The sequence below is a fragment of the Ursus americanus genome, chromosome 13 (assembly GCF_024610735.1).
Source record: "Ursus americanus isolate L20-20 chromosome 13, mUrsAme1.1.p, whole genome shotgun sequence".
Lineage (NCBI taxonomy): Eukaryota > Metazoa > Chordata > Mammalia > Carnivora > Ursidae > Ursus > Ursus americanus.
This window is the reverse complement of record NC_142139.1, coordinates 33,256,921-33,283,562: the sequence shown is the minus strand read 5'-3', so window position 1 is coordinate 33,283,562 and position 26,642 is coordinate 33,256,921. Positions and strand designations below refer to the sequence as shown.

General features: G+C 37.2%; 1 protein-coding gene across 9 annotated transcripts in view; it reads right to left on the bottom strand.

Moving 5' to 3' along the window:
- Positions 1-1,041: 1,041 nt before the first annotated feature.
- GAB1 (GRB2 associated binding protein 1) overlaps positions 1,042-26,642 on the bottom strand; it is a 123,152-nt gene continuing 97,551 nt past the window's right edge. For 6 of the 9 annotated variants that reach the window (XM_045798910.2, XM_045798912.2, XM_045798914.2 and 3 more), the window contains 5 exons: positions 21,303-21,392; positions 19,504-19,597; positions 13,353-13,476; positions 8,221-8,343; positions 1,042-5,321 (listed from right to left, as the gene is read on the bottom strand). In XM_045798910.2, the coding sequence (XP_045654866.1) occupies positions 5,163-5,321; positions 8,221-8,343; positions 13,353-13,476; positions 19,504-19,597; positions 21,303-21,392 (590 nt within the window). In that variant the 3' untranslated portion in view covers positions 1,042-5,162. The remainder of the gene's footprint in view (positions 5,322-8,220; positions 8,344-13,352; positions 13,477-19,503; positions 19,598-21,302; positions 21,393-26,642) is intronic. The other 3 variants (XM_045798913.2, XM_045798916.2, XM_045798917.2) reach the window with 1 other exon arrangement.

The window sequence follows — 26,642 nt, the reverse complement described above, 5'->3', positions numbered from 1 at the left end:
AATAACACATCCACAGAATTGCCAAGTTATTCTCTACAAAACTCTAATAAAACTGTAACTCAAAAAGTGTTTATCAGAGAAAGCAGCTTTTTTCCCCAAAGAAATAATACGCCAATAGTCAGAAGTGTCACCATTTACAAGGTGACAGAAACACAGATGAGGAGTGAATGATCTCAAAGAAGATAACCTCACATTCCCCAACCTCCCTAAATATGATCTAATGAGCGAAAGTTGCAAAATGCTGGAATGAATAGGCCCAAGGACCGACGTGGACATTCTTGGGGTTTTATGAAGTACTGGAGATGTTTGAAAACTCTCATAGAAATGGAAAAGCACAGCCGCATTTCCCAAGTCATGTTTTATATATAAAAAGTATTTTCTGATGAAAAAGGCTGCATGCAGACCCTTATATATTGGCCTTTTACTCCACGAAAGGCTGGGAGGACTGGCTAAATGAGAGCATGACAAGAGCATATGTACATGGCAACAGTCTCAGAGGTTTTTCTTATTAAGAGTGTGATGACTGTATTTCAGGCATGAGCTCGTGAGATCTTTGTTGCAGAAATGGGTGACCCTATGGAAGTAGGGCTGGGAAAGGACAGCTGACCTTTGAACAAGACTTAGGGATGCTGACCCCCTGCACAATCAAAAGCCTACATGTAACTTTTGATTTCCCTAACACTTAACTCTAATAATCTACCGTTGACCAGATACCATACTGATAACATAGTCAATTAACTCATATTTGGTGCTAGATTATATACCATATTCTTACAATAAATAAAGCTAGAAAAACGCTATTAAGAAAATCATCAGGAAAACAGAGTACTGTTCTGTATTTACTGAAAAAAAGTCTGTGAATAAATGGACCCACACAGTTCAAACCTATGTTGTTCAAGGGACAATGTATAGTAAATGGCAGAATTGGTTTTTTTTTTATTTTTATTTAGATAGACTTTAAGGAAGGGTTAGAAATATAAATTTGTCTTTCTTGGTTCAGTCTCAGTATCCAAACCGACTAGTTAAAGTCTTGAAACCAAATTGTTTGAAAAGTTTTATTTGGTAGCAGAAAATATCTACAATTGGATCTTTACAAAAAAAGTTGTGCAAGAGGGGGAAAATAAACTTATACATAGGATTTTGCTGTTGAAATTTGGGATGATCACCAACAATTGATTCAGGTTACAACAACTTACACAAAGCCATGTCTTTTTAGGTAAAGAAAGTAGAAGGTATGTTAACCCCTTGACTAAACAGTTTGTTGAAACTCATAATAGACATTATAATGAACCTAAAGAAAGTTAAGTTTATGAAAGAGAAGACAAACTGAATTATTTCAAGCTGTAGTAATATATAAACATATTTAGTCAGAGTAAAATCCAATTATCTCCACAACCTGGCAATCAACTTTTCATCCTATCAAGTCTGTGTCTACATTATTCATTTACACCATGGCTTTTCATCTCAGAGCTGTCAGTATTTTAAGTTATATACAGATTTACATATAACATATCAGCTGTTATTGACGATCAGTCTTACCCTAGGATATATGTATAGGTTTCTCTCCCTGTATCCCCTTGATTTGGTCATATGTACAATCCCTGCCATGGACCTGATTGCTTATTTGACAATAAAGGACAAGACCTACCAGAATGACCCAAAGACAGGATTAGGAGGGATAGGCTCACCTTGTTGTCTTTAAAATTTTAGAGGCTTTGTATTCATTCAGAATACTAATACCAATACTTCAGTGGGCCAAAGGAAGAGGTACTAAGAGTTTGAAAGCATCCAAGAATTATGATCACTGTCTATGGTATAGTGTACAGGCACAAAGTAGCTAATGTTTTAAAAAATATCAAAAATACTATCTTCGTTAAAGGGGGGGTGAGCAGACAACTTCCTACTAGGAGAAAAAGAAAAACACTGTGTTCAATTTCCAGTTTAAATGCATTTATGAATATGAAGATTGTGACCCTTGTTAATTACAGAGTCCAGAAGAAACTGATTTATGACCTTAATGTGCAAGTATAGCAGTATTTCTCTACCAAATTTAGTTTGTGATTAAATACGCTATACACACATACACACACATAGTAGTACCTTTATGGAATTCTCTAAAATGCTCACAGTAGCTTATATAGTATTGGTGAAAATGTATAGTGTAGATAAAAACCATCTTTTATAGCTTACTAAGTGATACCTTCTGGGAGTTAAGTAGCTTAAATTATTCAAGTCAAAATTGCAATTCTTAAAAGCAGAACTGTGCTTTGGTATTCAAACCTTCATAAAATTTTAGTTTTTCAAAGTAAGGAATAAAAAATAGAGAACATCAAACATATGGAAGAAAAAGACTTCTGACTTATAACTGTCATATGATTACCCAGTGGTTTCAAACTCTTGCGTGGCCAAAACTCAGCTTCTTGGAGGTGATTAGGGTTTTAAAAAGTTTTGTTTTACTAAGTGTATATTTTTAAAACTTAATAAAAATGCATTCTAATGTGTTACATAACCCCCCCTTTTTTTCCCATACTGAAGACTGTGTATGTATTAACTTCCACTACAAGAATAATTTTTTTTAAACCTTGGAATAAACTTCAGCTATCTCTAATTAAAGAACCTTCTGAGATGTGTGTTTAAAACCTATTATTTACACTTACTTATGTTCGCGTGAATCAAAACTTTCTTGATAATATGCAAATAAAACAAATTGGCCACTGAAGTTTTTCGCCAACTCTATAATGCCAATTACACATTTGTGTTATTCGCAAATTTTATTCCTAGTAATGGACTAAGATAAATAAACTTAAATATGAACCCAAAATATTTACACTGATAAAATGAACTTTTCAGGCTTTATGTGTTAGGGTTACACAAAATTTTATTGAAGAAAGATTCCATTGCTAAAAAATGTTTGGAAAATAATGCTCCATAAGAAACTGTCTTTTAATTTGTTAATACAATGTTTTAACGTGATTTCATTCGCTAAAACAAACTGCCTAATACATTTCAATTCTTAAATTACTCTGCACAGTGGGAAAACTTCTACAAATTAGAGTGCTGCAGGTTTTCAAAAATGATAAACTTGTAAAAAATTGAAAAACTACTCTAAAAAAGTCAAGTCTATTTGCCTTAGACTCTTGATAGGCAGCTCCAAACAGGATTTCCATTTTTGAATTAATAATATACTTATTGTTGTGTTCTAAATCTGAAAATACGCTCATCTTCCACATAACACAATGTTAGCATCTTCGCACATTAACTGTGTTGTGTGTTTTAATAGTTGAGGCACCTTTCAATCATTTTGGATTTTATTTTGTGGTTTCATTATAAAAGCTTGCGCACACCAAATTCAGACAATCTTTTTATTTAAAAATCCACCTGAAAATTCACTTCTGGGTTTTAGTTTCTGTTTAAAAAGAAGCAAACATTTAAAAGCATCAAATGTTACTAGTGTACAATTCATCTTGTTATGAACATTTGTAGTTCATGGATCGGGGAAATAAACCCATTACACTGCTTAGGCACAGTACTATGGCCAAGAGACCAGAAATCAGGGCACATCTGTGTACTCAGGCAACAATTAGAGGTCTGAATGGAGGGAATCATGCCTCGGCTGTGAGCACTCCCACCTCTGCCCCCTCCAAAAACTGTTATTCTCATACCAATAAGAGATTGTATGTAACTTAGTTAAAAAACAAGCAAACAACTATACCTGCTTTCTAAATTACACTGCAAAGCCAAAACAGATAAATATAATTGTAGCCTCACTATATAAAATTTGTGGTTCTGATATCCATGTCACAGGACCATATTACAGGTGAGACAGAATTATATAATTCCTCTGGTCATTTCAGAAATCTGGTTGGAAGAGATCTATGACTATAAGATTTCACATTATAGCAATGCTTCAATGTTTCTCGAATTAGGGCAGTGAATAGAAATCACAGTACAAAATCCTTAATTCTTTTACTGGAAAAGCAATAGGTGCTACATATGAGAATCACTTATAGAACATCTATTTTTTTTTTAAATGTAGATATAAAATATTAATTGCATAGGGATTTAAATATAAGGCCAAGAAGAATATAAAGTAAAGTTAAAAAAATCATAGAAAGGGCACTACGGTGTCAAAAGATAGAATTTCATTCTTAAGAGTAATAAATCTGAATTGCTGTCTAATTAAAAAAATCACAGTATGTTGCTATAACTAACAGTGAATGTTTCGTTAAGTCCAAACTGGAAACCAATATTAGGACTTACAAGAACACACCTGGAGCTCATTGTCTAAACTTTCTCAGTGTATCAGCACATCAGGGCATGGTACGTACCTGATTAGTTATATCATCTATGTTTTGCAAATAATGTAACATTTCATACACGTTAACAAGTGTGAGAGCACATCATCAGCGCGCGCTGCAAAGGATCTGGAGGCTTACTTGATAGTGAAATCATTCAGTCTTTTCGAGGTGCAAGATCCCACCTGGCAGAATCTTCACTCAATGAACCAAAAACATAGTAGTTAACAAAATACAAGCAAGTTCCACACTGAAGACTAAATGAACACGGACCAGACAATCAGTTCCTAACACCGGCACATATATTACCCTCGGCATTTTGGAAGTCCGTGGGTGATGAGTCCAACTATTACTCTGTAGTAAGCTAATGGTTATCACCTAACCTTTCAGGGAGAAAGGTAAATTGTGGATCTACTTCTCATTTTAATGTTGTTAGAGTGTAGTTTAAAGAGCAGTTTCCAAATCTGAAAGTAGCTTAGTCAACTTAGCATTGTTATATAGAGTAGTGTGAGGAAAAACAAGAACTCCCAAAGGAATTATGGTAAGGAACATCTGGGAATACCCAAACCAATGTTTTAAACAAAAAAGTGCATAAATACAGTAATACTACAAGTGAGTTAACTATGGAACAAATGTGTCTCTGGGAGCTAAACAATACTATTTTCCCACGTTATTTACATGTTACGAATTGTTCAGATACCAAAGCACCATTTACAGTCTACATTGCTTGATTACGTCTGAAGGGTCCTTTGACTTCAATTCTACTCAGCTGAGGATCTACCTAGAAGTGTCAAGTCATCTTCAGTCAAACGGGATTTATCTTTACAATGCAGTTCTTTTTTGTTCAGAAACAGCGAAGCAGTATTTTCATTTCACAATCTTGGCTGGTGTTTCGGATTCTGTGGACTGTCTCCCATCTGTCCAGGCTTCCCGGGTGCTCTTTAGAGCCAGGGTCTTCTGTTGGTCAACCACGACATAATCTACTCTCTCATCAGCTACACTGCTGCCCGAGCCACTGCTCTTTTGCTAAAAACCAAGAAAAACACCATGAAGCCCACATATAAAAGGTTTCTGAGGAAATTTAGTCTTAAAACGCAAGACATACGCTGTGAGTAACTCTTGAAATTCTATTGTGACACACACACACACACACTAGCATTATCTCAATTTAACAATGTTGTTTTTCTCTTAATTGTACACTGTTTTCCCCTTACATTTAAAGTCACTATATATAAGAATGCAGACTGATGCTCCCAACGCAGATGGAATTCTTGTAAAATCGGCATCGCAGACACCTGGCTCGTCTTAAGATACACAGCTTGCCTCTCCCTTTAGCTTAAGCTTCACTTTTTCAAGTCCTGAGAACATGCATCAGTGTTCACTTTCAGAGTTAAGAAATGTTTTTGAAAAGCAGTATTTCAAGAATGCCAAACTACATAGGCTGACAGGCCCTCTTCTTTTTTTTTTTTTTTAAGATTTTATTTATTTATTTGAGAGAGAGAAGCACAAACAAGGGGAGCAGCAGACAGAAGGAGAAGCAGGCTCCCTGCTGAGCAGGGAGCCCGATGCGGAACTCGATCCCAGGACCCCAGGATCATGACCCGAGCCAAAGGCAGACACCCAACTGAATGAGCCACCCAGGTGCCCCAGGACCTCTTATTTCTAAAATACAACTAAATACTAACTAACTTAAAACACATATAATTATTAATGCATTGCCAGGCTCTCTAGAAAGTAAGAGAAATACCCAAGGTGTGAGGAAAACAGAGGGGACAAAGAGCTGCTCAAGGTAAACTTTACAGTTGTCTTTAGGATGAATGTTAATCTCAGCTATGCAATCAGGAGGCCCCGGGTGGGAGGGCATGCCCAATCTGAGACCATCCTGTTAAGCGAGGAACCCCTGAAGGGAACTGAGGTGGTCCTAGAGTGCTTCCCAGCAGAAGAAAATGCAAATCTATTCAGAAGGAAATTTAGGTCTGCAGGATTCCCACAGATATGCTCAGCAAAATGAATTTGCAAAAAAATGTATAAAACATGGACGGAAACAAGCTATCAAGAGTAAGCAGAAATAATAAACACAGATTCAGACTTCCAAGGACTTCAGATACTGAAATGACAATAAACAGTATAAAATATCTATGTACAAAATCTTTAAAGGAATTAAGAAAACTAAATAAAAGGAATAAAATAACAATAAACAAACTATTCAAAATAGCTAGGCATATTTAAAAAAACAAACAAAATTTCATGTTAGAAATAAAAATAAAATAACTGGAATTAAAAATTAAACAATGGATTAAACAGAAGAATTGAGAATTAGTGAACCTGGTGACAGATCTAAAGAAATTATCCAGATAAGCACAAAGAGATGAATAGAGAGAAAATATGAAAAAGTGAAGTGGCGTGGAAAATAGAGTAAGTTCTAACTAATCTCTAGTAAGAAACCTCAAACAAGAGGGTAAGAGGAATAGTTGGAAAGTTGTATTTAAAGAGATAATGACTGGAAAAAAAAAAGAGAGAGAGATAATGACTGGGACTCTTCTAGAATTAATAAGAAATACAAATCCAGAATAAAAACAGCACAACTTCCGTCAAGCATGATAAATAAAAAGGAAGCTATGTCTAGATGTCTAGATGTCATTGTAGTAAACCTGCAGAACACTAAAGATACAGAAAAGATCCTAACATCAGCCAGACCAAAGAAAAGACAAATTATCTACAAAGGAACTGTAATTAGATTGACAGTGTATTTTTCAACAGGAACAATGGAAGCCAGATGACAGTGAACAGTATCCCCTATGTGTTGAGAGAAATTTACTGCCAATCAATAACTGTGAACTCAAAAAAACTCTTTCTCAAGAATGAGGGCAAAATACAGATGTTTTGCTCAAACAAAAATTGTAAGAATTTCCCTCTAACAGAACTCCACAAGAGGAACTTTTTTTTTTTTTTTAAAGATTTTATTTATTTATTTGACAGAGAGAGAGACAGCCAGCGAGACAGGGAACAAGCAGGAGGAGTGGGAGAGGAAGAAGCAGGCTTCCAGCGGAGAAGCCTGATGTGGGGCTCGATCCCAGAACGCTGGGATCATGCCCTGAGCTGAAGGCAGACGCTTAACAACTGAGTCACCCAGGTGCCCCACTGAGCCACCCAGGCGCCCCCACAAGAGGAACTTTTAAAAGATGTATTTAAGGAGGAAGAAAAAATGATTAAATGGGGGCACCTGGGTGGCTCAGTCAGTTAAGCATCCAACTCTTGATCTCAGCTCAGGTCATGATCTCAGGGTTGTAAGATGGAGCCCTGAGTCGGGCTCTGTGCTGGGCAGGGAGCCTACTTAAGATCCTCTCTCCCTCTCCCTCGCTCTTCTCCCCACATGCCCCACCCCCACCTCCTCCCTCTCTTAAGACAAAAAGAAAAAAAAGAAAAGAAGAAAAAATGATTATTGGAGGAAGGCCTAAAATACAAGAAGAAATGATAAGAGAAGTTTGCAAATATGTAGGAAAATGTAAGTAAACACTGTCTATATTATAAAAATACTACTACTATTACTAGTGTGTAATTTGTGGATTTAACAAAAGGAAAAACCCAAAACTTTGGACAAAAATAGCACATAAGTCAGAAGAGGAGTAATGTGAGCTGTCAATGGAAAGAGAATGAAAACAATGATTAACTTCAGATTTTGTTAAGCAAGCACTTCAACAGTAACCACTAAAAGAGAAGAAGTGTATAATTTCTATACCTTTAAAAAGGAAAAAATCAACTTATTAGTCTCCATAACTTTGTTGTGATTTATGAAACAATATTAAGTAACAGACTTTACTAAATTTAAAATAAACATACCAATAAAATTTCTCCAAAGGAAACATGATTCTGTGGGTTTACAAAAGGTGAGCTAATTGTGTTTACAGACTGAGATTTCACTTACCTTACGTGGCGGTGTGGACTTCCCAGAATCTAAATCTAGATCTAGGTATTCCACTTGTTTGTCTCCTTTGGGCTTGACCATTGGACTGCTTCTTCCATCAAGGCTATTACTGCCAAAAAGATTCTGAAAATGGCGATACAACAAAATCAACTGTTGGACATCCATGAGACATACTGCTTCTCTTGTCTGTCATCTACTAAAGCCGAAATATTTATTTCAAGAGGATATGGTTTAAAACAATGTCTGCTTAGAAAGTTAAGTAACCTTTTAGGATTGGAGGAAAATAACCTAATATTAATAAAATTAGTTACAACTTAGCTTAGAACAAGTTAAATGTAGTTTCAAAAGTCGAACTTGGTTCAAAGTAAGACTGAAACATCAAGCTACAGTTAGCTTGGGATAGCGCCGCCCGAACATTATTAAAATGGTATCCTTAACTCAATTACATTTTTAAGCTACTGGTTAAGAATCCTTGCTTTCTAATTAAATTTTTTCCTTGCTTTCTAATTAAATTTTTAAAAAAGCTCTGTATTTTATTTAAAGGCTTTCATGCTGGGGCACTTGGGTGGCTCAGTCAGTTGAGCGAGCCAACATAGGTTTCGGCTCAGGTCACGATCTCAGGGTCATGGGGTCAGCTCCGTGCTCAGTGGGGAGTGTGTCTGAGTCTCCCTCTCCCTCTGTCCCTCTTCCTGCTTGTACTCTCTCTCTCTCAAATAAATAGATAAATAACTCTTAAAAAGAAAAGCTCTCACACTGAAATTAGTTTAGAATATGTATATCAATTAAAGGCTATGAACGATGATTTCACTGGCAAAGTCTATTTTGTTTTAACCATCAGGAATTTTTACCACTTCATTTCTTCTGTCTTCTCTTCAGCCCTATCTCTTCGGTCCTAATGGGAACTGTACAATGGAAGAGCTACTCTCTCTCAAAAAAAAAAAAAAAAAAAAAAAAAGAGAAAGGAAAAAAGAGGATAGAGGACAGCAATAAATGATGAAAACAAAAAAGCCTGAGGCAGAAAAATGCAAAAGCAACAGGCTGTTAGGAACTTGAAGATCAATGCTGAATAAGAAGTAAAGGATGACATGAATTTATACCCTACATATACCCCCATGCTAATTTACGACAGTGCTAAACGTGTGCCAACAAATGTCTTGTTTCCTTCCCTGCCTTGCTGCTTTGCACCTCACCTAGCAATGTTCTAGACTTCTCATAGGCAAGTCTACATATATAGTCATTAGCAGCTTCCATCCTTGTGTCTTCTATCACATAGATATGAATATTCACATATTATCGTGTACTTTTGAATAAAACCATAATGATGTAATATACTTAAAATTTACACTTGTTATAATGAACAAAGCAATTTGGAAACTGCATAAACCTGGTTCTGTTCTTTTTTGTTTTTAAAGAGAGAGAGAGATAGAGTATGGGGGGCATATGAGCAGGGGTAGGATGGGAGGAGAGGGAGAGAGAGAGAGAATCGTAAGCAGGCTCCACACCCAGCACACAGCGCCAGGCAGGGCTCGATCGCACGCCCCTGAGTTCATCACTTGAGCTGAAATCAAGAGTTGGACGCTTGACCAACTAAGCCACCCAGGCGCCCCCCGTTGATTCTATATTGCTACTCCTTTTCTTTTAGCTCAAGTTAAACAGAGGAAGCTGTCATTTAGGTAAAGGACAATTGCTAGAAAAATCCTGAATTTATTTCCTCATTTGCAGCAGGTCTGCTGATAGCCCGTGCAAAACATTTTTGTGAATTAGAAAAAGGTGCTCCTGCGTGTGGGGCTACACAGCTCTGTGCCAGGGCCCACGGCCTGGTGAGCAGGACACGGTCTGACCTGCATGTCCCCCCAAATGCGATACTGTGCAGCCTACTGTACATATCACATAGTGTGTGCAGTATATTTAGTATATTTATGCAGTGAGCAAACTGTATGACTGAATGTGAGGGCTCTATTTGTAGGAACAGATTTTTAATGAAGTTTACCAACCACTACTGATAAAACATTAAAAAAAAATTGACAGTAACATGTAAGGCGCAAAAAAAGTAAGCAAGTTTTGCTGCTCAAATAGTGCGAATAGCTATTTCCCTCTCCCTTTTTTTCCTAATTCATAAAGAAACTGAATTTTTTTTTCTGAATGACTCCATATTTCATTCTCACATAAAAAAATCAAGCAGAAGTGTGTGTGTGTAAAATTTTGTATTCAAATGTGACTCGTGGAAGAACCTGTCCCTGGAATTCCCCTAACTGGAAATGCCTAGAGTTGTTCATAGTATTGCAAGGCTATGAAAGGAACCTATGAGCTCATATGATGTACACATTTAAACTCAACAAGTTGTTCCTAAAGAGAATTTCTCAGAATTGCTGGTTAAACTGTTTTCTGTCTAGTTATTATTAGAATTGGAAATTTTTTCATCTTTAAGTGTTGTTAAAATGTGTGTCCCTGCGAGGTAGTCCATTTACTCTTGATCTAATCTCAACCAGGAACAGCCTGTCTCTGAGTTCTAGTCTGTAACCCAGTGTTTTCCCAAAACAGTTTAGGAAAACCCTCAGATTCTAGGAGTTATCATAAACGTTCTGTGAATTCAAAAATACCCCCAAACCAAAAAAACAGTAGTGTTTTGATTTTCTAAAATTCTTTTTAAAGGAAAATTATGGAACATATTTTTGCTGTTATTGTTATATAACAATACTTATGCCTTTAGTAGTGATGTACAGTCACTCAAATTTCAAGTGTCATATTAAGGGTTCACTTCACGAATGCCTGACTTTGGATCTTTGTATAAATTAATAGGCAGCATCACCAATTCACGGTTTCGTTAAACACCGCCTGTTCTATGATCACCAGTATGGGAAATGTATCATGTCTTGAAACTTCAATATACAGAATTTAATCTTCATTGTGGGCATAAGCCATATTTGATCTGATCCTGTCTGACACTTCTCTGAGGCAATTTTTTTTTACTGACTTCATCAGTCCAAGCACAATGAGATCTTGTGAATTTCTATGGTATTCCATTAATGCACTAACTTCCAAGAGGTATGGAAAACATTGCTGTAACTATCATCTTCTAAGGAAGAGCTGTTGGGCTATGATGAACTCTTGCAGCCGGCAGCATGAGGAGATGGAAATGGTGTTTGGCTCTTCTACTGTGAATGGGGGTGGGGGTGTGGTGGGTATTTTCACCAGGAACATTTTTGCTTATTTCTAACACTTAGCACCTAAGTATTTCAGAAATCATTAGTTGGCAGGCAAAAGCACTTTTCTGGCTTAATGTTATAAGGTATAAAAGAACAATTATATATTCTTATTTCTTCTGACTTTCTGATTGCAATGTTTTTCTTTCTCATCTTTTTCCTTCACCTAACACTAACTCATGACAAATCACATGTCCTTTCCAAGATTTTTATGGTAATTTACTATTTGGGACAAAAGGAAACTCTTCAGTATCTCAGAAAATAATTACTTTTGTAATAAAAAAAAAATCCATTCAACCACCTAAAGATAAAAATTGATTACAATATATACTCTGATATAGCAATGAGGATTTATGTAGACTTTCACCGGTCTATTTACTATAATGAGAAAAAAATAAGTTAATAAAAATAATAAAACACCACTTACCAAGTTGAAAAATAGTGAATCCAAAAGCAGAAGCCAATTAATAAAAATTGCTCTGCCTTAAAAAATTAGTGAAAGCATTATTGATGTAGCTAGCTTGTATCCTAATCCAGGGCTGATGTAAACATTTAAAATTATCTTATTCATTTTGAACAATGTATAAATTTGATATTTTAAAGTTAATTAAAGTACCACATCAAGCTTTCAAATCACTTAATTTGGTTTCCTGACAACACATGGTTGTGAGGAACCTGTTCTTGCCTAAAGTACATTAAAGACGTACAACAAATCTGTTGATGGAAATGGACTTTCTATTTTGAATCTCTAGAGTATCGCTTTAAAGAAAATAAGGTCACTAAATTGTTACCCATTCCAAATTTTGGTATCACATGCTTGCTTCTGCTGGCAGATACTACCTGGTTGGGCCCTAACATCTGCCTTTCCCTCTCCCCCGTGAACGGATTTTTAGCCAGCCCCACCGTCCCTCAGAACAAAGGATGCTTCCCGGCCCCTTTCGTGTCTCTGTGGCCACACAGTGTGTACGGCAGTTTCTGGGAACCTTCTTTACAAGGCGGACAGGCTTTCGTCTATTCTGCAGCTCAGAATGTGGCTTGTTGGTGCAGCCCCAGCTTGTTCTAGGAGCATGTGAGCCACACCCGGAAGATGGCGGAGCTGGCAGGGGTCAGACTCCCCAAGGACCTTCTGGAAAGGGCTGCCGCAACAACCCTGGATTGACTCTCTCTGGACTCTTACAGGAGAAAGAACTAATATCTGTTTTAAGTCATTGTTCTTTGTTTATCTTTTGTTACTCAGAGGTGAACCTAAACATAACTGATACACTCATCTACTAAAATACAAGTAAACAGAGCAAGCGCTGAATGTGATTTGAGGAAAAACAAAAGCAAAATGTTTTTAAACATTAAAATTAGCTTGTATTCTTAAATATCCTAAGTATTTTCTGGCAACTATATAATTTCTGGGGAACACAGTCTTGCTACAATTATAAAATCCTTGTGCCTTATGGTAATGCAGCCAATCTGAAACAAATTAGGTTTGTAACAGGTCTCTAACCTTTAAGCCATATCTAAAGGTATATTACTGAAAGATTATCAAAAGACCTCCTATACAAGATCATTTCACTCTAAGAATGCCATAAAGTGGGCCTGGAGAACTGCATTATGAAATACTTCCAGTATATTTTCTTGAATAGTTTAAAAATCAAGTATATCTTAAAAGAAATAGGACCAAAAAATATTTATGATTTTTAACTCATTTTTATCTACTTTATAGATGTTGATATTATACTCTTGATGCTTTATCAGTTTTAAACTTTACAATATTATTATTTAAAAAGCATTCTAAAAAGTGGTCTTCTATCCTTCTTCCTCAAGTATATAAAGAAGGATGTAGGGTAAGATTAAGAGATTGGGAGAAAGATCCTAATGTGCAGGACTTGGAAGGGCTGCTTGGAAAGAGACAGAGGTGCAGATACAGACTTTACGTACTGAGTCTTCGCCGGACAGGTTTGGGTTCATGGGTACGTAATTCTCTTCACTGTCGTGGGAGTCACTGCTTGAAGTTGTGCTATGCACTGAGTCCGGTCGGGGAGACAAGGGAAACCTAGAGGAACTAATTACAGAAACTACTGTTATAAACCTAAACCTGGACAATGATTTCTAAAATCACTTCCAAAATAACAGTGATAGTTTACATTCTTTCAGAAATATTCATTAAAGTTTATAATCATTTATTGTACACATTTATTTTAATACAACTTATTGCATACACTCAAACACATGCCTAATATTCACAGCTATACAGTAAAAAGTATATCTTCAGACATCAAATTCCTTGTGTACCACAAAAAAAGTACTGCCAGGGATTTGGGGGATAAGTAGAAAGTCACAGATATGAAAAGGAAGATTTAAGCGTTCCTATTTTAAAAAACCAGCTATATGAACACATAAAATACAAACACATATTTAATGCAGGTTTGCAACTTCATATATTCCTTCATTTCCCTATACATATATTAAAAAATCTTGATTAAATATCCCTGCAATAAACCACCGTATTTTCCAAATCAGTAATTTCTAGCCTCATGAACCATTTACACCCTTAAAAATTATTGAGAACCCCAAGGAACTTTGTTTACCATATTATAAATAATAGAACATTTTTTAAAACATAAGAGGTGGAGGAGTAGGAGACTTTAGTTTCGCCTGGTCCCAGGAATTCAGCTAGACAGCTATCAAATCATTCTGAACACCTGCGAACTCAATTGGAGATCTAAGAAAAGAATAGCTGCATCTCTACAAATAGAAAAGCAACCACTTTCTGCAAGAATGACAAGACGGGAAAACTCACCTCAAAAAAGAGAACAAGAGGCAGCACTGACCGCCAGGACATAATCAGTATGGACGTAAGTAAAATGTCGGGACTAGAGTTCAGAATAATGATTATAAAGATACTAGCTGGGCTTGAAAAAAGCATAGAAGACACTAGAGAATCCCTTTCAAGAACTAAAATACAACCAAATCGAAATCAAAAAGGCTATTTGTGAGATGCAATAAAAAACAGAGGCTCTAACTGCTAGGATAAATGAGACAGAAGAGGGCATTAGTGACATAGAAGACAAAATGATGGAGAATAAAGAAGGTGAGAAAAAGAGAGCTAAACAACTACTGGATCATGAGGGGAGAATTCGAGAGGCAAGTGATACCATAAAATGAAACAATATTAGAATAATTGGGATCCCAGAAGAAGAGGAAAAAGAGAGAGAGAGAGAGGCAGAAGGTATACTGGAGGAAATTATAGCAGAGAACTTCCCTGATTTGGGGAAGGAAGTCGGCATTCAAGTCCAGGAGGCATAGAGAACCCCCCTCAAAATCAATAAAAATTGGTCAACACCAATAGTGAAACTTGCAAATCTCACAGACAAGGAGAAAATCCTGAAAGCAGCTCAGGACAAGAGGATCATAACCTACAAGGGTAAAAACATCAGACTGGCAGCAGACTTATTCACAGATACCTGGCAGGCCAGAAACGACTGGCATCATATACTCAGGGTGCTAAATGAGAAAAATATGCAGCCAAGAATACTTTATCCAGCTAGGCTGTCACTGAAAATAGGAGTGATAAAAAGCTTCCAGGACAAACAGAAACTAAAAGAATTTCTGATCACCAAACCAGCCCAGCAAGAAATATTAAAGGGGATCCTGTAAGTCACAAGAGAGCCCCAAAGTAACATAAACAAGAAAGGAACAGAGACAATATACAGAAATAGTCACTTTACAGGTAATACAATGGCACTAAATTAATATCTTTCAATAGGTACACCCTGAATGTAAATGGGCTAAATGCCCCAATCAAAAGATACAGGGTATCAGATTGGATAAAAAAGCAAGACCCACCAATATGCTGTCTGCAAGTGACTCATTTTAGATTTAAAGACACCTCCAGTTTGAAAGTGAAGGAGGTGGAAAACCATTTATCATGCTAATGGACACCAAAAGAAAGCTGGGGTGGCAATCCTTATATCAGATAAATTAATGTTAAACCTAAGACTGCAGTAAGGGATGAAGAGGGACACTACATCATATTTAAAAGGTCTATTCAACAAGAATATCTAACAATTGTAAATACGTATGCCCCTAACATAGAGGCAGCCAATTAATATCAAAATTAAAGAAAAACATTGATAATTATACAATAACAGGAGGGGACTTTAACACCCCACTCCCTGCAGTGGACAGATACCTAAGCAGAAGATTAACAAGGAAACAAAGGCTTTGAATGACACACTGGACCAGACGGACTTCACAAATATATTTGGAGCATTCTATCCTAAAGCTACAGAATACACATTCTTTTCTAGTGCACATGGAACATTCTCCAGAAGAGATCACATGCTGGGTCACAAATCAGGTCTCAACCAGTACCTAAAGACTAGGATCATTCCCTGAATATTTTCCAACCACAATGCTTTGAAAGTTGGACTCAATCACAAGAGAAAAGTTGTAAAGAACTCAAATACATGGAGGCTAAAGAGCATCCTACTAAACAATGAATGAGTCAACCAGGAAATTAAAGAAGAATTAAAACAATTCATGGAAACAAATGAAAATGAAAACACAACCATTCAAAATCTTTGGGATGCAGCAAAGGTGGTCCTGAGGGAAGTATATAGCAATACAAGCTTTTCTCCAAAAACAAGAAAGGTCTCAAATACACAACCTAACCCTACACCTAAAGGAGCTGGAGAAAGATCAGCAGATAAAGCCTAAACCCAGCAGGCGAAGATAATTAATAAAGCTTAGAGCAGAAATCAATGAAATAGAAACCAAAAGAACAACAGAACAGATCAACAAAACTAGGAGCTGGTTCTTTGAAAAAATTAGTAAGATTGATAAACCCCTGGCCAGGTTTTGAAAACCTCTTTTCAAAAAGAAAAGAGAAAGGACCCAAATAAATACAATCATGAATGAAAGAGAAGAGATCACAACCAACACCGAAGAAATACAATTTTAAGACCATATGATCGTAAGCCAACAAATGAGGCAATCCGGAAGAAATGGATGCATTCCTAGAGACAGATAAGCTACCAAAACTGAACCAGGAAGAAACAGAAAACCTGAACAGACCCATAACCAGCAAGGAAATTGAAGCAGTAATCAAAAATCTCCCAACAAATAAGAGTCCAGGGCTGGGTGGCTTCCCAGGGGAATTCTACCAAACATTTAAAGAAGAATTAATACTTACTCTTCTGAAGCTGTTTCAAAAGATAGAAATGGAAGGAAAACTTCCAAACTTGTTCTATGAGGTCAGCATAGAACCAAAACCAGACAAAGACCCCACCAAAAAAGAGAATTACAGAGCAATATCCCTGATGAACATGGGTACAAAAATTCTCACCAAGGCACTAGCCAACAGGATCCGATAGTACATTAAAAGGATTATTCATCACAACCAAGTGGGATTTATTCCTGGGCCGCAAGGGTGGTTCAACATCCACAAATCAATCAATGTAATACACTACATTAATAAAAGGACAAGAACCACATGATCCTCTCAATAGATGCAGAAAAGCATATGACAAAGTACAGCATTCTTTCTTAATTAAAACTCTTCACAGTGTAGGGATAGAGGGAACATACCTCAAAATCTTAAAGGCCATATATGAAAAGCCCATGGCAAATATTCTCAATGGGGAAAAAGACAGCTTTCCCTCAAGGTCAGGAACATGGCAGGGATGTCCACTCTCATGACTGTTGTTCAACATAGTACTAGAAGTCCTAGCCTCAACAATCAGACAACAAAAAGAAATAAAAGGCATCCAAATTGGCAAAGAATTCGAACTCTCACTCTCTGCAGATGACATAATACTCTATGTGGAAAACCCAAAAGACTCCACCCCAAAATTGCCAGAACCCATACCGGAATTCAGTAAAGTGGCAGGACATAAAATCAATGCACAGAAATCAGTTGCATTCGTATACACTAACAATGAGACAGAAAAAAGAGAAATTAAGAAGTCGATCCCATTTACAATTGCATCAAAACCCAAAAGATACCTAGGAATAAACCTAACCAAAGAGGCAAAGGTTCTGTACGTGGAAAACTATAGAACGCTCATGAAAGAAATTGAGAAGACACAAAGAAGTGGAAAAACATTCCAAGTTATTGGAAGAACAAATATTGTTAAAATGTCTATGCTACCTAGAGGAATTCATTGCAATCCCTATCAAAATACCATCAACTTTTTTCACAGAGCTGGAACAAATAATCCTAAAATTTGTATGCAACCAGAAAAGACCCTGAATATTCAAAGGAATGCTGAAAAAGGAAACCAAAGCTGGTGGCGTCACACTCCCGGACTTTAAGCTCTATTACACAGCTATACACATCAAGACAGTGTGGTACTGGCGCAAAAACAGACACATAGATCAATGGAACAGAACAGAGAACCCAGAAATGGATTCAACTCTATGGTCAACTACTTTTCGACAAAGCAGGAAAGAATATCCATTGAAAAAAAGACAGTCTCTTCAATAAACAGTGTTGGGAAAACTGGACAGCCACATGCAGAAGAATGAAACTGGACCATTTCTTTACACTATACACAAAAATAGACTCGAAATGGATGAAAGACCTAAATGTGAGACAGGAATCCATCAAAATCCTAGAGGAAAACACAGGCAGCAACTCTTCGACCTTGGCCGCAGCAACTTCTTCCTAGACACATCTCCAGGGGCAAGGGAAACAAAGGCAAAAATGAACTACTGGGACTTCATCAAGATGAAAATCTTTTGCACAGCAAAGGAAACAGTAAAAAAAACCCTAAAAACAACTAACAGAATGGGAGACGATATTTGCAAATGTCTTATCAGATAAAGGACCAGTATCCAAAATCTATAAAGAACTTATCAAACTCAACACCCAAAGAACAAATCATCCAATCAAGAAGTGGACATAAGACACAAACAGACTTTTCTCCAAAGAAGACATACAAATGGCCAACAGACACATGAAAAAGTGCTCAACAGCACTCGGCATCAGGGAAATACAGCTCAAAACCACAATGAGATACCACCTCACACCAGTCAGAATGGCTAAAATTAACAAGTCAGGAAATAAAAGATGTTGGCGAGGATGTAGAGAAAGGGGAATCCTCCTACACAGTTGGTGCGAATGCAAGCAGGGGCAGGCACTCTGGAAAACAGTATGGAGGTTCCTCAAAAAGTTAAAAATAGAGCTACCATACAACCCAACAATTGCACTACTGGGTATTTACCCCAAAGATACAAATGTAGTGATCCGAAAGGGCACCTGCACCCCAATGTTTATAGCAGCAATGTCCACAATAGCCAAACTATGGAAAGAGCCCAGATGCCCATGGACAGATCAATGAAGATGTGGTACACACACACACACACACACACACACACACACACACACAATGGAATACTACTCGGCCATCAAAAAAATGAAATCTTGCTGTTTGCAAGGATGTGGATGGAACTAGATGGTATTATGCTGAGCTAAATAAGTCAATCAGAGAAAGACAATTATCATATGATCTCACTTATATGTGGAATTTAAGAAACAAAACAGAGGATCATAGGGGAAGAGAGGAAAAAATAAAACAAGATGAAATCAGAGAGGGAGACAAACCATTAAACTCTTAATCATAGGAAACAACTCGAGGGCTGCTGGAGGGGAAGGAGGTGGGGGATGGGGTACCTGGGTGATAGACAACGGGGAAGGTATGTGTTGTAATGAGCACTGGGTATTATATAAGACTGATGAATCACTGCCCTCTACCTCTGAAACTAATAGTACATTATATGTTAATTAATTGAATTAAAAAAAAATAAAGAGACTTATACATAAAAACAAACAAAAAACACCACAAAAGTACACAAATATATTCTATTTATTAGCTGTCTCAGGGATATGATCAAATACTATGTAGCTTCTGGAAAACTCCAGCAAATACTCCTAAGAGAACAAGAGTGGAAAAGGCAAAAGACATCTTAGCATCTTAATAAAAATAGTTTTGACCTCACAGAACCCCAAAAAGGGGGGCTTCCCAGACCATACTTCGGGAACCACTCAATCAACCAATCAAGGTACAAAATTTAAACAAAGACTTACTCTCGAGCAAAACTCCTAGTGATGGGAGATCTGACTGGGGCTTGTAGCTCTTCCCATTCTGGTAAAGGTTTTATTTCTAAAGGCGCTGGCTTGGCTGAAATGAAAGAAAGAAAAAGAGGCTTCAGTATGCAGAAATTTGGAACACAAAAAAAAGATCCTCACTCTCTCTCTCTCTCTCTCCTTATACGTTATAGCCAGAGTACACCTAACACCAGCTGTTTCACACATGCAACGAGCTTCATGGACGTTACGTGATTTAGTGACAAAAGCTAAATCCAATAATGTTTCATGGTTGTTGACTCAAAGTCTAAAGCTCTATTAAAACACGTTGCTTCTTAATTTAATATTTTATGAAAATAAACTAAACGAGAAGAAAGGGTAACATGACCCAATTCCTTTAGAGACTTGATGTATACTTCTATTTCCTTAGTTCCTTTTTTAAAAAAATAATTTTATCCCCAAATATGGAGCTTTAATCTTCTATGTAAAAACATTTCTACTCTTCAACACTCAAGCATCAGTTACACACCCATATATATAAAATGATGTATAGCAAGTATTAAATACAAAACTTTGCTAAAATCAAAAACTGAAAAAAGAATTGACCAAATCTTTTAAATTAATTCAAGCCCAGTCTGAAAACAAATAAAAGAAAGCAATAATAATATTTTAAGACTCAATTCTGAGAGAAGGCCATTATTAAAAATTACCTTGAATTTTTAGCTTATTTAACCAACAATATCCTCTATCAAATTAAATAATAATAAACACTAATATTCTTATTGGCTTGATTTGACTTTGCTTATTTACCTCATTATTACAATAGACAATTACCATGCTAGTAAATACCACAGAGCTTTCTCAGCCCTTAAAATCAAGAATGAAACATTTTTCAGACATTAACAAAATGAACAAAAGAACTGAAACTAAATGTTAATATTAATTATAATTTAGGAGACTATTTAAACATATTAGGTAAATATTTAAGTTACATTTCATCCTGCCACTCCAAAGAAAAAATTTTCATTTTTCTAGGTTTCCTTCTTCTAGTCTTTGTCCATATATGGACATACTTTTTTACTCAACTCATACTTTTAATGAACTATAATTACCATCAAACTATAAAATAGGTGGTCATTTTAAAGGACTATGTAGATTCACTGGGGCTTATAAGTATTTTTGTCTATTCAAAACAAAATACTCAAAGTGATATTCTGAAGACTAGATTAAGTCTGAGCTTAAATCTTGCTCACCTATACACTCAAAATAGACACAGAATATTGTGCTTAGTGAACGTATTTCTTTAACCCTTATGTTTCACTTTTTTGAAACCCAAAGGCTAAAGGCAGTTTAGCTGTCAAATTCTAAGTAATGGCATAAAATAATTAATCCATGGGAAGTGATTCTGTATTTTGTCTCAGAACAGAACACATACCACATTATATGGAAGTAAAGGAGGCGTTTGGAACTCACAAGTAGCTCATAAGCTTAAAGGAAACATTGTATCAATGTCCAAAAGGTTAAGAGAATAATGCAAAAGGACAAGACTAAACATCACGTATTACCAAATTTAACATGCTGCTGTTAATGGCATAACAAGTAGACTTGTGTCTATGGAAAGATACAATGGGAAGACACACATTCCGGGAAGCATTCACTTTAGAAATAACGTGCTAGGAAGCTTTATTTACAACAGCAGTGGTACTTAGGCTCTTCTCCTTTACTTTTTAAGAAAAAAACCATCACAAAATAAATAAATTCCCAATACCCCATCCAGCATGCGGTACTAAAGTACATACCCTTTCTTCTTGTAGCAAAGTCACCTATGGTTTGTGAATCAGTTCGCTCTAAACCATGGGGTTTGGGTCTTAAAATTTTAGGACTTTGACCTAATTGGTAAAAAGAAGACTCTCTCAATATGTTATTTTTTAATTGGAAAAATGGATTCTGTAAAAAAGCAACAGAGCCCTGAGCAGAAATGTTACATCTCAAAAGCATAAACATAAGTTTGTTTGTGGAGACTATTTCAATATTGCTACATATCATTCATGCTCAGTACAAGGGAAAGGAAGAAGCTTCATGCAACAGTGTGACAAGCCAAGTGTTAAGAGATGGTAAGGTTTTAGTGGGATAACCAGACTGGTTAGTGGTTATCTTTATTTGGGGGAAGGGAGGAAAGACATGTGCCATGTTAGTGATCTTCTAACATGCCTTAGAAAACTGGATCAAATAAAAAATTATAAAATACCTCAGTCAGACCTCAAAGTCCATCTCTTTTCTTTGAAGTCTGATAAGAAAGTACCAAGGCCTACTTCCCTATAATATGACTTTCTTAATTTAATGGAGGTATTTAAAAAACCTTAATCTGACTACTTCTTGACCTCCTGACCAAAAGCCCTTCTAGAGAAGCAGGTTGATGCTATGATGTTTGCTAATCCAAGATCAAAACCAAGACCACTGTTTGTTTCCCCTGGATACTGGTAGCTGCCCGGTGACATCATTTTGCAAGGATTAGATGTCTTGATTCTGGAACTGCTCACTGTCTAGCTTCGATGTAAGTATTTGAAGACATAAATCCAGTTGCCCTCATTTTTTTTTTTCATTTACTCTCTGCCACATACAAGTGCTGCTGAAAAGCCTCATGAAAAGTACAGGGTTAACATCCAACAGTGGGCTCACTTTTTCCCAGAGGAAGCCTGGAGGCCAGAGTAGCAGTACCATTTAAATCAGTAATTTAAACTGCTCTTTTACTCAATGGCACCAAATTTTCATCTTTTTTGGCATTTACAAAACGGAGTCGACATCTATTAGATGGCAAAATTAGAATTTGCTGATTAAATGCCAATATCTAGTACCTTATCTACTGAAGGTTAATAGTTTCTTAAAATATGAATCTCTAGGTTATAAAACGTGAGAATTCTCTAATGAACCAATTTTCTAAGTTAGGCAATTAATACATTGAGTTTATTCAGAAATGAGGCAAGTCTAGTTTAAAATGTGAGTGACGAGATTTGGGGCTGTACTCCTACCCCTAATGCTGAATCCCTATCCAGGGCCCACGCTGGCAGGGCACTTTCCTAAAAACAACGGAGGAGGTCAGCTTTTTATCAACTCCCCAAAACAATGTACTTCCCTTCAAAAAAAGTAAGAGGCAAAGGGTAAGGGTTACTACAGAAAAATACACTTATTTTACAGCTAAAAGGCACAGATCAAATCCAGCTTCCTCATTTTATGGATAAGACACCCCTGAAGAATGAAAGAGGCTAAGTGACTTGCTTGGGTCACAACAATGATTTTAGAGGTCAAATGAAGGCTTCCCCTTGCCTCGCACCTGCTGGTGTATGCTCCTGTGCTGTCCACACTGTTTTACCTCTCTATCTCTTTGGGCAATCAAAAATCCTAGGAAACCAGTGTTTAGAGGTCAGTTTTGAACTGCTCAATTCAGTTCGAGATCTTACATCTACTTGAATGCCGCAGGTAGTTGGTCTGTGAGTGACGTGAAGTTTAATAATTGCTTTTCAGGGAGACTTCTGGTTTGCTGGTGTTCCCTCAATGTGTCTTCTGCCCTCCTCCTTTTCTGAAAGACCCACTTTCCTTAGCTCTGGGCTTCCTCCCGATTTGTCACTGGGCCCCTCCCCTAGCAGTCACCCTCCGCATTTCTCAACTTTACACCCTTGGTATCTTCACCTATGTTTGTGGTTAAATACTCAAGGCCCTGTGACTCCTAACCCCACCTGCCTGTGATCTAATTCCATCCTTCCCTTGTCCAACAGCTCCCTGCCGTCATCCTCTACTGCCCGACCCTGAATGGATCATCTCTTCTTCAAACCAACTCCACCTGTTAAGCACTCTCAAGGGTACTCGTTGGTTTTCCTAATACAAAAATACCGAATCAGGTGAGGTTTTTAAAGTGTTTTTATAAAATTTATATGTATTTTCCACTCCATGCAAAGCTCAAGGTTGATTTTGGGACCAAAAGCGCAATGTGGAAGTGTGGCACTGAATCGTACTGAATCACTTAGACATCTTGTTAGTTTTATTTCTTTATATCCCTCCAAACTCAATTTGACATTGATGTTCCAGACAGAGATGAAAGTCATACCCGAATGACGGTTCAGTACTACTTATGAGGAGAGAAAGGTGAAAAAAGGCCCCAAGGTGTTAGTACGCCTGTCTTGACCCTGTCTTCTCTACTGTCTACTGGCAAATATTTAAATGTTTTCCTGATTGTTGAAAAAAAAGGGTGAAAATAAAGAGTAAGAAACAAGGATAATAAAGTAAAGGCAAAAATAAACCAACTTTGGAGATACACTGATTCTCAAATTCTGAGAGTAAACAGAGGAACTCATTCAAGCCTCAACTTTTAAATCCAAGGCAGATTACAACTTGGCTTTAGCCAGACTACATCTGAACAAAGAAAACAACATTATTTCATTTAGCAGAGAGCACTGACGACTGGCGAAATTCCTACTGTGCTTTAACCCTTATGGACGTCAATCTCTGGATCATGTGACGTGCTCCCTAATTTGGGGTACAAGTTGACAGATCTTCATCTCCGGTTCAGATCTTCCTCTGGAGATCCTAACCTACACATTTACATGACCACCCCATTTGGCCGTTCTGCAGGCCCTCACACTGCATGTTCCAAAATGCAATTTCTCCTCTGACTCGCCACACGCCTGCTTTGTTTCCTCCATTACCAGCTGCCGTTGCAGATCTCTTACAAGTCACTCTAAATTCTACTTGCTCTCTAATCTCTACTTTATAAATTTTAATTTATATTTATGACAGTATAATAGTCTGTTTTCATTTACCTAAGAAAATAAAAAATCTGCAAGTCTGAAGTCCTTTCTTAACATCTTCCTGTTTTTATTGGGGACCTCGCTGACCCGGTTTGTTGTTCTGAAAGCGATGGGCTCGCACTGTATATGGCCAAATAACCTCCCTCTACACAGCAAATGCCTTCAAGACCTTAAAAACCATGGTCAGCCCCCAAGTTGAAGGACCCAATACAAGCCAGGAAGGGGGCTCCATTATGCCTTTCCTCATTTGATCATTTCTAAACCAAGGCTTTAAGAATTTGGAAAACTGAGCAAAGCACTCTCTGAGGTTTGTTTTCTATCATATCCTTAAATTTCACAACGAGCTTTCTAGGGGCCAACCTGATTATGTTACTTGCCTGCATAAAACCCTTTAATGGTATACTCAGAATAAAGCCCAAACTCATTAGCATGGATTATAACACCCTCAGGATCAGGCACCTGCGAGGCCTTTGGCATTTCTTCCCCCATTCATACTTTGCTCCCCTCCTCCCTCCCACTCACAACTCAGCCAGTCCCATCTGCCCTCTTTTAAAGGATCTGGGTATGCTGTTTATTCTAAAAGATCCTCTGCCGTCTCCCCCCCCCCCATTATTTAATTGCCATTCACCCTCTCAGACTTTCCTCAGGGGAGCGTTGATAACAGTGCCAAGAGCTTACCTCAACAACAGCCCCTTCCACGCCAATTATGATAATGTGTTTACTTTTCTACCTCCTCCACTAGACAGGGAGCTTCTTCAGTGAAGCCACCTTTTCTTCCCGTGTTTGAGAACCCAAGGCCTAGCAAAGGGTATATCCTATAATTGGTAGGCCCTGAAATCTATGTTGATGAACTGCAGTTCTCTTAAAGCTGGTCGTGTTTAATCTCATCAATATCATACTTTCTTGTTTGTCCTTCAAGTGGGAAGAAAAGAGCAACAGAGCGTTGTTTCAAAAGTTGATCATCCCAAATATGGTCAAGGCAGTCACATGAGGTCATGTTTCAAATAAGCAGAGGCAATCTCTTCTGCAAAGTCCATACACTATCAAGTATTATTTTCATAGGTACTGCTTACATAAACTCAACACAAAATGGACGACTTACTTTCTGTTTTACTACAGGTTTAACTTAGCTTAAATTATTTACTCTTCTGCAGTTTTACAGATTATACTATCTCCATTAGGCATCTCAAAAAGCAAGAAACAAGAAAGATAATTCGCAACATTATTATCCTCTGATAATTCCCAAAACTAATCCAGGTGGTATACTGAAAAACTTTTACACTTGTTTTAATGGTCTGACTGTATGAAGAATATAATAATGATACTTGTATATTGGAAGGTAAAGAATATTTAGGAGAAACAATCTGCACGTAAAGGCTATGCTACAAAAATGCAATCCATTCTTTTTTTTTTAAGCTTTTATTTAAGTAATCTCTACACCCAACCTGGGGCTTGAACTCAAGACCCTGACCAAGATCAAGAGTCACATGCTCTTCTTTTTTTTTTTTTAATAAGATAGGTTTCACCTCCTCTTTTTTTTTTTTTTTTTTTTTAGGATTTTATTTATTTATTTGACAGAGAGAGAGACAGCCAGCGAGAGAGGGAACACAAGCAGGGGGAGTGGAAGAGGGAGAAGCAGGCTCCCAGCAGAGGAGCCCGATGCGGGGCTCGATCCCAGGACTCCGGGATCACGCCCTGAGCCAAAGGCAGACACTTAACGACTGAGCCACTGAGGCGCCCCAAGAGTCACATGCTCTTCTGACTAAGCCAGCCAGGCACCCCATAAATGTACCCCATTTGCATTTCCTTTAAACCAAAAATCTGACTTGAGATTCAAACTTAATACTTGTTTATTAAAATCTAGTTATATTTACTACTGCCATTCATCCATCTCCCAAACATTTACTATAGTATAAAAGTGGTTTTTCAAATGCATGTTAATTAAGAAAAATAGAAATAAAAAGCATGTTAACTTTTAATCACATTCGAAAACTTCAGAAGATCTCTTGAAAAAACGTCTAGAGCAAATATGTCAACTGTGTCAAAAAGACCCATCTAGGAAAGCTCGTCCGGACTGGTCTTCTGGATGCTTCCTATACTGAAGTGAAGAGGTGTACCTGAAGATACTTTAATCCGACTAATGTACAAAACACCAGAAGTAAACTTGCACTGCTTTTTCAAAATCAATACAATAACCAATGTTCAGAACTACTGCAGAAAGCCGTGGTTGGACAAAGCCAAACAAAGTAGAAAGACAGCATCTACGGCTCAAATGGCTGCCACGCCATGTTAGGAGCCTGGATGGGGGCAGGGGGCCTAGATTAGCGCAGTCATTAA